This window comes from Bufo bufo, chromosome 2 (genome assembly GCF_905171765.1).
Source record: "Bufo bufo chromosome 2, aBufBuf1.1, whole genome shotgun sequence".
In the NCBI taxonomy this organism is placed as follows: domain Eukaryota; kingdom Metazoa; phylum Chordata; class Amphibia; order Anura; family Bufonidae; genus Bufo; species Bufo bufo.
The window spans coordinates 288131240-288144476 of NC_053390.1; the positions used below are offsets into that span (position 1 = coordinate 288131240).

General features: G+C 42.3%; 1 protein-coding gene across 2 annotated transcripts in view; it reads left to right on the top strand.

The window, feature by feature from the left end:
• Positions 1-4871, top strand: part of NF2 (neurofibromin 2) — a 152804-nt gene extending 147933 nt beyond the window's left edge. For both annotated transcript variants that reach the window (XM_040416684.1, XM_040416683.1), the window contains one exon: positions 4539-4871. Coding sequence is in view for 1 of the 2 variants with exons in the window: in XM_040416683.1 (XP_040272617.1) it covers positions 4539-4589 (51 nt within the window). In the remaining variant the exon portion in view is untranslated. The remainder of the gene's footprint in view (positions 1-4538) is intronic.
• Positions 4872-13237: the final 8366 nt, after the last annotated feature.

Below are 13237 nucleotides of genomic sequence, written 5' to 3' on the forward strand. Positions count from 1 at the left end.
GTCATAGGGGAGTCTGAATTGATTTTGCCTGGCATGTGTGAAGATTAATTGAGGTTAGGGGAAGCCTTGGTAAATGGACAGCGCACGCAGGGCTGCCGGCTGTCAGTTTCTAAGGATAACCTCTCCTTGTAAAGTCTATAGCTTGGTCAAGCTGCATTAATCATTTATAGTCAGGCAGGCTTGGGGATTTAAAACCACCTCCAGCAAGCATAGCCCAGGACTGTGCATTACTTGAACAGAATCCCACTCTGGGGGACCCAACTGATCCATTTTTACATGGACAGTCATTAATTTCAGTTGGTCTTCATTTATTAAGATTAAGTGCTGTATTTCATGCATGTGACTTATTGCGGGAGATATCATTTTTTTACCGCACATTCCTAGATCACTATTCAATGCAATGCAGATTATTGGCTCAAGGTCTGTTAACTGTTTATTCTGTTTTGTTTTGGTTTAAGAAAGTAGTGGCGACTTGCTTGTGGTTGCCACTGTTGTCTGCTACAAATCTTTTACGTGATTGGAAATCATTTATATATAATCAAGCTGCCAGTTGTGTGTACAAATTGTGTGCCTTGGATAAGGGAGGATTAATGATGATGGATAAGATTCAGGGCACTACCCCGGACAGGAGTTGTCAGTGAAATATTGCCGATCGTAGCAAAGCTTAAGTATGTGTTAGGCAGTATACGCTTGTGATAAATGTGTCAATGAAGGCTAGTGACACATGCCATACAGTGGAATCTATCACCCATAGGGTCCCATTGAGAAAAAAATAAATTATACCCCCAGTATACGGAGGGGGTGGGAGTAGTGGGGGCTTCAGATAGCCTTCATTGTAGGAAATGACAGTCTGCAGCTCTTACGTATACAGTTGAGAAAATGGTATGCCAACACATACAGGTCTGACGGTGGGCAGAAGCCGTCATATACATTGAGGCCAGCAAATACATTTAACATATACCCCAGGAGCTTTTCCAGGCATGTAAGCTGAACATAGAGCACAAACACATCATACTAGGGTCATTAGGGGGAATTATGGTAGCATAGACTGTCTTTTAATTGTTAACCAGTTTAAAGGGATTCCCCCAGCAACCTGTTCTAGGATGTGAGCAAGACTGGTTGCTTCCACTTGCAGAGCTGCCTAAGGGGGTGAAGGGGCATCGCCTCACTACACATTACACTGCTCTCAGGGCCGGTGCAACCATATAGGCGAACGCGGGCGCCGGCCTGCTGGGGGCGCCCTGGTGGGCTCCCCCTGACTGGGGCTGCAGCCCTGGGCGAGCGGCTCTTGAGCCGCCCCCCAGTGCCATTACAGGGGGGCCAGGAGGTGGAGGTCCTTCTTAAATATGGCAGAGCAGGCATCCGCTTACCCTGATGCCAGGTGCCTGCTCTGCCAGTAAATTACCGGAGGAGAGGAGGCGGGCAGCAAGGGAGGCTGTTCTAGCATCTCCCCACTCCTCCCTCATGCGCCCTCTGTGATGCCGAAATATGACGTCATTCCAGCCCCGGCATACTAAACGGCGCGCTGGAGGACTGAGCAGCTGCACCACACTGGACCCCAGGGAGGTGAGTGTTTAAGTGTTTGACTGAGTGAGTGTCTGCCTGTGTATTCATGTCAGTGAGTGTATGTATGTCTGTATTTCTGTCAGTAAATGTATGTGTGTCTGTCATTGATTGCCTGTGTGTGTGTCAGTGAGTGTGGATGTCTGTCGGTCAGTAAGTGTCTGTGTGTTTGTCAGTGAGTATATGTGTGCGTTTGACTGCCAGTGAGTGAGTGTCTGTCAGTGAGTTTCTGTGTGTGTGTTTCAGTGGGTAGGTGTATGTCTGTCAGTGAGTTTCTGTGTACGTCATTCAGTGAGTGTCTGAGTGCGTGTCTGTCAGTGAGTGAGTGACATGAGTGGGTGGCAAAAAGGATCTTTGCCTAGGGCGGCAAAAATCCTTGCACCGGCCCTGACTGCTCTACAATAGATGGTAATGATGTGATCCTGCCTATGATATTCCATCATGGCTGAGCAGCCTGACAGTTAAAACTCACCAGTATGTAGTACAGGGAGACTCTCATGAAAGAGGCCCCGAATATTCTGTTTTAACTCTGTTACGATAAATCAGTCTGAATCTGAACAATAGACTTTTCCTCTGAGCATACACCAAAGAAATTACTGTGTTTCCGAAAAAGGACTCAATTTCTGCCATGCTCCTTTACGATGTGTGACACATTGCTCCATGTTTCTGAACTTAACCTTCTGTTAACTCGCCACTAGATTCACAAACTCTTCAAAAATGTTCAGCCATTCCTTAATGCCAATCGGCATGAGCCTGTACAGGGCCCATCACAAGTATATTTCAATGCAGGCCTGCAGATGACAGCACTGCATTGGAATATACAGAATTTTCCACACTCTGATTTATTAAATCTCATTGGTGTGAGGAAAGGGTAGTCTAATGATTGCACATTCATATTCCCTAGGGTGGCAAAAAAAAATTAAATTTCTTATGAAATTAAGCCACTGTCTCCATAATAAAAAATCTATAAAAATGAAACAACATGCCCGAACTATTAAAATATCAATGTATTTATCCCTTACAGTGAACGCTGTAACAAAATCAAAATGGACGATTTGCAGTAGCTTCACCTCCCAAAAATAGTGAAAAAGTATTAAAACACAATACAAATTGGGCTACTTTCACACTGGCGTTTCTGGGTCCGCCTGTGAGATCCGTTTCAGGGATCTCACAAGCGGCCCAAAGCGGATCAGTTCAGCCCCAATGCATTCTGAATGGATAAGGATCCGTTCAGAATCCATTCCGCTCTGGAGGCGGACACCAAAACGCTGCTTGCAATGTTTTGGTGTCCGTCTGACGATACGGAGCCAAACGTAACGTACAATGTAAGTCAATGGGGACGGATCTGTTTTCACTGACACAATATGGTGCAATTGAAAACGGATCTGTCCCCCATTGACTTTCAATGTGGATCAGTTTTTTTTTAATGAATAATGCAAACGGATCCGTTATGAACGGATACAAGCGTTTGCATTATCAGTGCGGATCCGCACCGAACGGATTCTACTGACCCAAAGACTGAAGGGCATAGGTCAGTTTTGCCGCATAGGGAACGTCGTAAAAACAAAACCCAAAAAACTGGTGGAATTAAGTTTCTCCCCCCCCCCTTTTCCCACTACATCATATGCTAAATTAAATGGTACCACTAGAAAGTACAACTTGTCCCACAAAAACAAGTCCTGATATGTTTATTAGAAAAAAATTAATTTATGGCCTCAGGTAGTGAAAAACGAATACACATAAATAGAAAATTGCTTTGTCAGGAACGGGTTAATGGGTTTTTCCAGACTCCCTAAAAAATGACTGTTAAGAATGTTCTAAATAAAAAATAAATAAAAAAAAAACTTACATACTCAATCCCACATTGTTCCAGTGCTGGTTGGAGCTCTGGTCTTTGTTTTCAGAGCTGCGGCAATGACGTCTTTGACTACTGTAGGGGATCACTACTGCCAGTCACAGGACTCAGTCGGGTACGTCATTGCTCTAGCTTAGAAAACAAAGACCGCAAGAGTGGCAGCTGGAAGGGGACTAAGCAGGTTAGTAAGGCTTGTTTTTTTTTCTAAACATTCCCAGTTTTGGAAACATTGGCGGGGGAGGGGCATGTTATAGTGGAACCCCTACCAATTCCTGGAACAACCAATGCCAGGACAACAATACTGAGCCAAGCGCTGTACACTGCTATCTTCAGCAGTCCACAGAGGTGACTGGAAGGGCAGTGTACATCCCCAACTAGTCACTAAATTCATATCGGGTGTAAGGGGCTTGTGTTCTTGTAGGGGTCCCAGCATTTACCCCCTCCCCAAATCTAATAGTTATATTCTGTACTGTCTTACTGGAATACCACTTTAATCAACACAGACCTTTAGACCAGGCATCTCAAACTCGCGGCCCTCCAGCTGTTGTAAAACTACAACTCCCACAATGCCCTGCTGTAAGCTGATACCTGTAGGCTGTCCGTGCATGCTGGGAGTTGTAGTTTTGCAACAGCTGGAGGGCCGCGAGTTTGAGATGCCTGCTTTAGACCTAAAAAAAAAAAGGGCAGTCTCACCTTAAGGTTATGTTCATGCTAGCATTAGTAGCATCTGTTGGGCGGTCACAAATACTAAAACCCAGACCCTATAAAAGTCAGCAGGGTCCATCGAGTGTTGCCAGTTTCCGTTCTAGAACTGGTCTAGCATAGCTGTTCTCCGGCATGGGGGACATATATCAAAACTGGTGCTAAGGAAAACTGGCTTAGTTGCCCACAGAGCTTCTTTGGAAAATGACAGGAACAATCTGTTGCTATAGGCAATTAAGCCAGTTTTCCTTAGCACCAGTTTGGAAAACCTCAAACAAAATGTTTTGTTTTTTTGTTTGTTTTTTTACTATCTCTTAGATAGTACAAGGAAAATGTCCATACTTGCTGTGGTTCTTGTACATGTTTGTAGCTGTAATGCCTCCTTCTATAACATCAGCTTTTTCTCTGTCTCTTCCAGCTCACCTTACAGAGTACGCAATGTAGAGTAGCCTTCTTTGAAGAATTGTAATCCATCGCTGGTGCATTGCGGATGTCGAAAGTTCTTCCAAGATGATGGGAAGGGCCAAATCGAAGCATCGGCGCGCCTGTAACTAGGGATTTTCATAAATGTGTTGGAACAGCTTTTTTATTTTATTTTGTAAACTTCCTCTGTGATATATTGCATTGCCACATACAAAAAGGTTAACACTAAAAGGTACAATGATGCCTTTTTTTTTTTATAAAGGAAAGTAATGCAGTCTACAATTATATAGTAGTTCAAATAAAGTGGTGTTAATAGCATTTCTCCATACACTTAAAACAAAGGATTTTTCATTTGGATTATGCAATATACTCATACTTGCCACTACATGTATATGTATACCCTTCCCCATCCTTATACTCTTTCTGTTCACCATGGTCTAGAATGTGGTTTTCTGATGTTCTGCTATACTCGCCTTGATAAAGGCGCAAGACATGAAGAAGAGGCAACACAGCTAGTTTTGCATCAGTAAACAGGTGGCTTAAAGGGAATCTGTCACCAGCGACCTCCATATCCTGCTGTTTGCATAGACACACAGCTGCAGTTCTTCTGATTAAAAACAGTTTTTCTTTTGTTGATCCGAGGCTCCATTCCCGAGTTATGATGCTTTGTCTTAATATGGAAATTAGGCTTTTGGTGCAATGAGGGCGTCACTTTTGCTCTTGTTGTACACAAGCTCTGCTCCTTCCTGGCTGCTTTTCCACTGTCTGGCCCTGTCAATCAAAGCAGCCAAGGAGGAGCTGACCAGAGAAAGGAGTGGAGCAACAGTCACACCCTCATTGCACCTAAGGCCTAACTCAAGAACAGAGCTGCGGATCAACAAAAGCAAAACAGCGTATTAATCAGGTGAACCACAGTTGTGTCTATGCCAACATTTTAATAGGGAGGTCGCTGATGAGAGATTCCCTTTAAATATGTTGTAACATAGTCTTATACACCCACGGAAGAAAATATCCATTGTAATAGAAATTGCTGTCTGCTTTTATTTTACTAACATTTGAGAGATTGTGCCATATGAATTGCTATGGTGTTCTGGCTGACCAGTTCTTCCTTTTCTGACAAAAATAGTGAAATGCCAATGAGAAGCTGGCTTACACTAAAAACTGTCCCTTTTTACACTAATGAACTTTCATGCAGTTAGATATTTAAATAAGTTTTGATGGACATCTTTTATCAAAAATATTGCCAGTGCACAGAAAGTGAGACTGTATCTCGCTGAACTGCTGACGGTCCATAGTATCCTAATGTTGAATTGTATTAGTCATCTACTCTAGTTTTGATGTTTTAAAGGGAATCTGTCAGTTCCGAAACACCCAAACCGATGTAAACAGAGTATAATGCAAGCTGTGCCGAGTCTGGTTATGTCCTTTTCATTTTTTACTCCTTTGCATTCCGATGCTGTTCTCCAACAAACCATTGATATGACTCCCGTGTTCAATTGGAGGGGACTCAAAGAGGAGTCCCCTCAATGCATTTTACTGCTGGTTTATGGGAGCGAAGTGTCAGAATGAGCTGACAGATTCCCTTTATTATTTTTTTATTTTATTATATTTATCTATTATTATATAATAACTTGTTAAGGGTTTTTCCACCATTAACACTTTATGTACATCTTCGGGGGCAATTTCTTTTTATGGTTGCTTTCTACTCATTTTGGGCTAAAATTATTTTTTTCAATTGCTCGTTGTTAAAAATATTAAGCCATTCTGTCACAGAGGGTTAACAGTTTTTCTAGCTGAATTGAACATTTTACTTTTACTTTGTGCTGGTAATTTATTAACCCTTAAAGGTCATAAAGACTTATTTCAGCCACATTCTTATCAGTAAGATAAGAATTGAGCTATGAGGGTTTATAAGATCAATCAGAGATGAGGAACAGTGAGTTGAGCTGTCTGACGGAACAGAGAGAAAATTCAGATTCTGCTACTAGAGAAACTCAAAGCTGCACAAAAACAGTGGTTCCAAATTTTTAATAAAGACCAACTGAGAATTTATTTTTTTTTAGCTGAAAATGAGTACAATGCAATAATAAATAAAAAAAAAATGTCCCCAAAGATGTACATAGCCTTTAAACCTATCCACATGATAGGTCAGAAGTGTCTGATCACTGGTATCCCCTTCAATCACAACAGATAGCTGAGTACTGTAATATGCTTGCTTTGTAAGTGCTATAGACATTGAACGGAGCAGCAGTATGTATGCCCAACTTATGCTCCATTCTCATAATTGGTGAGTCAACCTATGATCAGCCACTTAGCTTCTATCTATAGGATAGGTCATAAGTGCTGCTCGTACGAAAGCCATCTAAAACTCTGCACAGAATGTGAAGACATTTAACAAAGAATTTTAAATGTGCGCGAACTGATGGTTTTCCCTTAGTTTTGCTTCAGTGTTTTCTGCAATTCTGTTACGTTCTTGCATTTTTTTGCTAGGATGCCAAGAGACAGCATCTTCTAGCAATCATTAGTGGCAAACAGGTTGTTCTTCAGAATGCTTCATTTCTTTTTATCACTGACCAATTGAGTTGAATGGGCAAGCCCTGTGTGGGAAAAAAAAGCTATAGAAAGCATGCCCTGTGATCTTGAGTGGAAATAAAACACCCATTTGCATAAACCCATGGATTTTAATGGGTCAGTTTTCACTGCTCTGCTGGTGCAGTACATTGTAAAGTCAGACAGCGTTTTTAACTCTTATTTAAGAGTTATATAAAGGATTGCCCAAGATTTTTTTTAATTGTCCGAAAAACTAATGGCCACCACTTTGGGTTTCCACTGCTCCGGTCCCCACTGGTACTGCCATACATCGTTCACGTGACTGCTGCAGCCAATCACTGTCCTCAGTGGTCACATGTACAATAATGGCACCTGAAGCCAGTGATTGCCTGCAGCAGTCACATGAACAATGAACTTGATGTTGTCCCTTTTAAAGTGAGCGTTTACAGCAGTTTTGGACTTGCAAAACTGCTGACATTGCTAGGTAGGGTCTGCAGGACAAATATACCTTTTGTAGAGCTTTTATTATCAGGACTAATGCAAATATGACTTTTTATTCTGCTTATTCGGTCAGGTTGCCTCCTGCAAGTGCTCACTTCACAGTGAAGCTCCGCCTACTGGACACTGGCAATGCCTGGCACAAAAAGAGTTCATATTAGTGATGAGCAAATTGGTACATACAAATCCAATTCATTCATCACAGTAAGGCCTCATGCACACGACCCTTCCGTTTTTTTGCGGTCCGCAAAACACGTAAGCTGCCTGTGTGCCTTCCGCAATATGTGGAGCGGAACAAACGGCCCATTGCAGAAATGCCTATTGTCCGCAAAACGGACAAGAATAGGACATGTTATATTTTTTTGCGGGGCCACGGAACGGAGCAACCCCCGAATGGGTCCGCCCCCGAGCCGCAAAAACTGCTGCTCAGATGCGGACCAGAACAGCGGTCGTGTGCATGAGGCCTAATTTACCGCTAGTAAATTGCATTTTTTCCATATGCAGTCAGAAAATCTTATTCACACGCATGCACCATTACCGTAATTACCGTAGCAGGGCATGCGCAAAGATACTCAATGATGAACCGGGATCTGTAATTGATTGTGGCACGTGCCACAATACTGAGTTCAGATTAGTTATTGAGTATATTCGGGCATGCTCAGCTACTTCCAATAATGACGCATGCGCGAAAATCAGATTTTCTATCAGAACCCGAGGCCATTTTTATCTGATCCCATAGGGAATGCAGTTTACCGGCAGATGAGGGAAAGTGCCTCTACCACAGGTAAATTAGTTTGAACGAATCTGATTTGAACGTAGCGGTATGAACCAATTCACTCATCACTAGTTTATATTCACAATAGTTCTGATAATAAAAGCTCTGCAAAAAGTATTGGGTCATTTTTCAAACTAGTGTACAGTAGAACTGGCTTAGTTGCCCATAGCAAACAATCAGATTCCACCTTTCATTTTTTACATTTAGATTGGAAAATGAAAGGTGGAATCATTCTTTTCTGTGTTTGACTATGGCAAAGAAAGTTTGAGGGGTGGTTTCTCTTAACGCTGGGTTCACACCTGAGCGTACTGAAGGAGCGCTCTGTATGCGCGATTTTATCGGGTGTTTACTAGTCTATGTACGGGAACGCGTGACAATATGCCCCAAAGAAGCTCCTGTACTTCTTGGGGCGTAGGGCGTTTTACAGCGCGTTTTTTACACGCTGTAAAATGCTCAGGTGAGGACCATGCCCATAGGGAATCATTGGTTCTTGCCTGTTGAGCATTTTACAGCGTGTAGGAACGTGCTGTAAAACGCTCAGGTGTGAACCCAGCCTTACAGTGTGGCATGCCATGTTCTTTATGGCTTTTCTTCCAACTGATATGGGATTGCTCTGTTCTGCTAGAAAGTATCTAGCAAATGTTTTTCATTTCCTGTTTCCAGTTAGTTCTGAGATTCATTTTACTGTTGAAATATTAAGTATAACAGTTAACGTATTTAATGTTTGTACAAAATGATATTATATGAAAACTAGGTGGTTTATTATACAGGGTTCCTGTGTAAACCAAGCTCATATGACACAACGCCAGCCTTAAAGGAGATGTCGTCTGTGTAAGATAAGAATTGAGCTATGAGGGTTTATAAGATCAATCAGAGATGAGGAACAGTGAGTTGAGCTGTCTGACGGAACAGAGAGAAAATTCAGATTCTGCTACTAGAGAAACTCAAAGCTGCACAAAAACAGTGGTTCCAAATTTTTAATAAAGACCAACTGAGAATTTATTTTTTTTTAGCTGAAAATGAGTACAATGCAATAATAAATAAAAAAAAAATGTCCCCAAAGATGTACATAGCCTTTAAACCTATCCACATGATAGGTCAGAAGTGTCTGATCACTGGTATCCCCTTCAATCACAACAGATAGCTGAGTACTGTAATATGCTTGCTTTGTAAGTGCTATAGACATTGAACGGAGCAGCAGTATGTATGCCCAACTTATGCTCCATTCTCATAATTGGTGAGTCAACCTATGATCAGCCACTTAGCTTCTATCTATAGGATAGGTCATAAGTGCTGCTCGTACGAAAGCCATCTAAAACTCTGCACAGAATGTGAAGACATTTAACAAAGAATTTTAAATGTGCGCGAACTGATGGTTTTCCCTTAGTTTTGCTTCAGTGTTTTCTGCAATTCTGTTACGTTCTTGCATTTTTTTGCTAGGATGCCAAGAGACAGCATCTTCTAGCAATCATTAGTGGCAAACAGGTTGTTCTTCAGAATGCTTCATTTCTTTTTATCACTGACCAATTGAGTTGAATGGGCAAGCCCTGTGTGGGAAAAAAAAGCTATAGAAAGCATGCCCTGTGATCTTGAGTGGAAATAAAACACCCATTTGCATAAACCCATGGATTTTAATGGGTCAGTTTTCACTGCTCTGCTGGTGCAGTACATTGTAAAGTCAGACAGCGTTTTTAACTCTTATTTAAGAGTTATATAAAGGATTGCCCAAGATTTTTTTTAATTGTCCGAAAAACTAATGGCCACCACTTTGGGTTTCCACTGCTCCGGTCCCCACTGGTACTGCCATACATCGTTCACGTGACTGCTGCAGCCAATCACTGTCCTCAGTGGTCACATGTACAATAATGGCACCTGAAGCCAGTGATTGCCTGCAGCAGTCACATGAACAATGAACTTGATGTTGTCCCTTTTAAAGTGAGCGTTTACAGCAGTTTTGGACTTGCAAAACTGCTGACATTGCTAGGTAGGGTCTGCAGGACAAATATACCTTTTGTAGAGCTTTTATTATCAGGACTAATGCAAATATGACTTTTTATTCTGCTTATTCGGTCAGGTTGCCTCCTGCAAGTGCTCACTTCACAGTGAAGCTCCGCCTACTGGACACTGGCAATGCCTGGCACAAAAAGAGTTCATATTAGTGATGAGCAAATTGGTACATACAAATCCAATTCATTCATCACAGTAAGGCCTCATGCACACGACCCTTCCGTTTTTTTGCGGTCCGCAAAACACGTAAGCTGCCTGTGTGCCTTCCGCAATATGTGGAGCGGAACAAACGGCCCATTGCAGAAATGCCTATTGTCCGCAAAACGGACAAGAATAGGACATGTTATATTTTTTTGCGGGGCCACGGAACGGAGCAACCCCCGAATGGGTCCGCCCCCGAGCCGCAAAAACTGCTGCTCAGATGCGGACCAGAACAGCGGTCGTGTGCATGAGGCCTAATTTACCGCTAGTAAATTGCATTTTTTCCATATGCAGTCAGAAAATCTTATTCACACGCATGCACCATTACCGTAATTACCGTAGCAGGGCATGCGCAAAGATACTCAATGATGAACCGGGATCTGTAATTGATTGTGGCACGTGCCACAATACTGAGTTCAGATTAGTTATTGAGTATATTCGGGCATGCTCAGCTACTTCCAATAATGACGCATGCGCGAAAATCAGATTTTCTATCAGAACCCGAGGCCATTTTTATCTGATCCCATAGGGAATGCAGTTTACCGGCAGATGAGGGAAAGTGCCTCTACCACAGGTAAATTAGTTTGAACGAATCTGATTTGAACGTAGCGGTATGAACCAATTCACTCATCACTAGTTTATATTCACAATAGTTCTGATAATAAAAGCTCTGCAAAAAGTATTGGGTCATTTTTCAAACTAGTGTACAGTAGAACTGGCTTAGTTGCCCATAGCAAACAATCAGATTCCACCTTTCATTTTTTACATTTAGATTGGAAAATGAAAGGTGGAATCATTCTTTTCTGTGTTTGACTATGGCAAAGAAAGTTTGAGGGGTGGTTTCTCTTAACGCTGGGTTCACACCTGAGCGTACTGAAGGAGCGCTCTGTATGCGCGATTTTATCGGGTGTTTACTAGTCTATGTACGGGAACGCGTGACAATATGCCCCAAAGAAGCTCCTGTACTTCTTGGGGCGTAGGGCGTTTTACAGCGCGTTTTTTACACGCTGTAAAATGCTCAGGTGAGGACCATGCCCATAGGGAATCATTGGTTCTTGCCTGTTGAGCATTTTACAGCGTGTAGGAACGTGCTGTAAAACGCTCAGGTGTGAACCCAGCCTTACAGTGTGGCATGCCATGTTCTTTATGGCTTTTCTTCCAACTGATATGGGATTGCTCTGTTCTGCTAGAAAGTATCTAGCAAATGTTTTTCATTTCCTGTTTCCAGTTAGTTCTGAGATTCATTTTACTGTTGAAATATTAAGTATAACAGTTAACGTATTTAATGTTTGTACAAAATGATATTATATGAAAACTAGGTGGTTTATTATACAGGGTTCCTGTGTAAACCAAGCTCATATGACACAACGCCAGCCTTAAAGGATATGTCGTCTGTGTAACCAAATGTATTTATTGAATGCATCTAAAATAAAAATAAAGTAACTGCATATAGTCTTGACTGAAAATATCCTGTTATGTGTAGACGTCTTTTACACGGACATGGGTATTAATGGTTACAGACATAGAGGCCATTTGTGGACAAAGACATGTTGATACCTTAAGGGGGTTTTCCAGGTGTTTCACAATGATGACCTTTCATTGGGGATCCAACCCCCAGCACCCCGTGGATCAGCTGTGGATTGCGGCTGTGCTGGCCATTTACTTGAATGGGACTGAACTGCACCTAGGCCACAGAGAGGCCGAGAGAAGGCCACATAACTCACCGGAGTGCTGCAGCCTCTTCAAACAGCTGATCAGTGGGGGTGGGGCAAAATTCAGACCCCCAACTGAGCAGATATCCTGAGGATAGCTCATCAGTATTACCTGTTTTTCACCATGTCATAGGTAGGAATCAGGTCTGAGTTCAACACCTTTACGTGCAAACGCTCTACTCACAGCTCTTAGTATATCAGCTTTCTGGACCCTTGTTTCCGCAATATTGGGCTTAATCACTTCAGCAAATACCATTTATGTAGAGAAAGTTAATACAAGGCACTTACTAATGTGATGTGTTTGTCCATATTGCCTGCTTTGCTGGCTGGATTAATTTTTCCATCTCATCATACACTGCTTGTTTCCATGGTTACGACCACCCTGCAATCCAGTAGCGGTAGCCGTGCTTGCACACCATTGGAGAAATTGCCGGCCCGTACCATGGTAGTGCACAAAAGCCTGTATTTTTTCCTGTAGTGAGCAAGCACAGCCACTGGTGCTGGATTGCAGGATGCGTGAGACAACCCCTTTAACTGCAATGAAACCACCACCCAGTTATTCTTATCTGCTTCAGTTTTGTTTATTTTGTTGAGAACCCTAGTTCTGGACTCGAACATATATTTTCTAGTTGTGCTGTTACAAATGCTTCTTTTGTATGACCACAGCTTGTATTCTTAGCTTATTTTATTGCTGCTTTATCTCCCATAGCTAGCTACACAACTACAGTCTTCTTCAGTCCCAACAACAGTACCACTGCAGCTCCAGCGGTTGCAGGCAATGCCACCACAGTTGTGGGACAACCCGTATGTTGAGTGAGGATGTGATACCAATATGTGATGAAATGGGTCTAACTCTAAATGTACCATTCCTTGTTCCCTCACATGACTGACAGGTGAATCTTTTGTTTGCAAAGTCCTGTTAATTCTCTTTCTTCACCAGCCTTATACAAT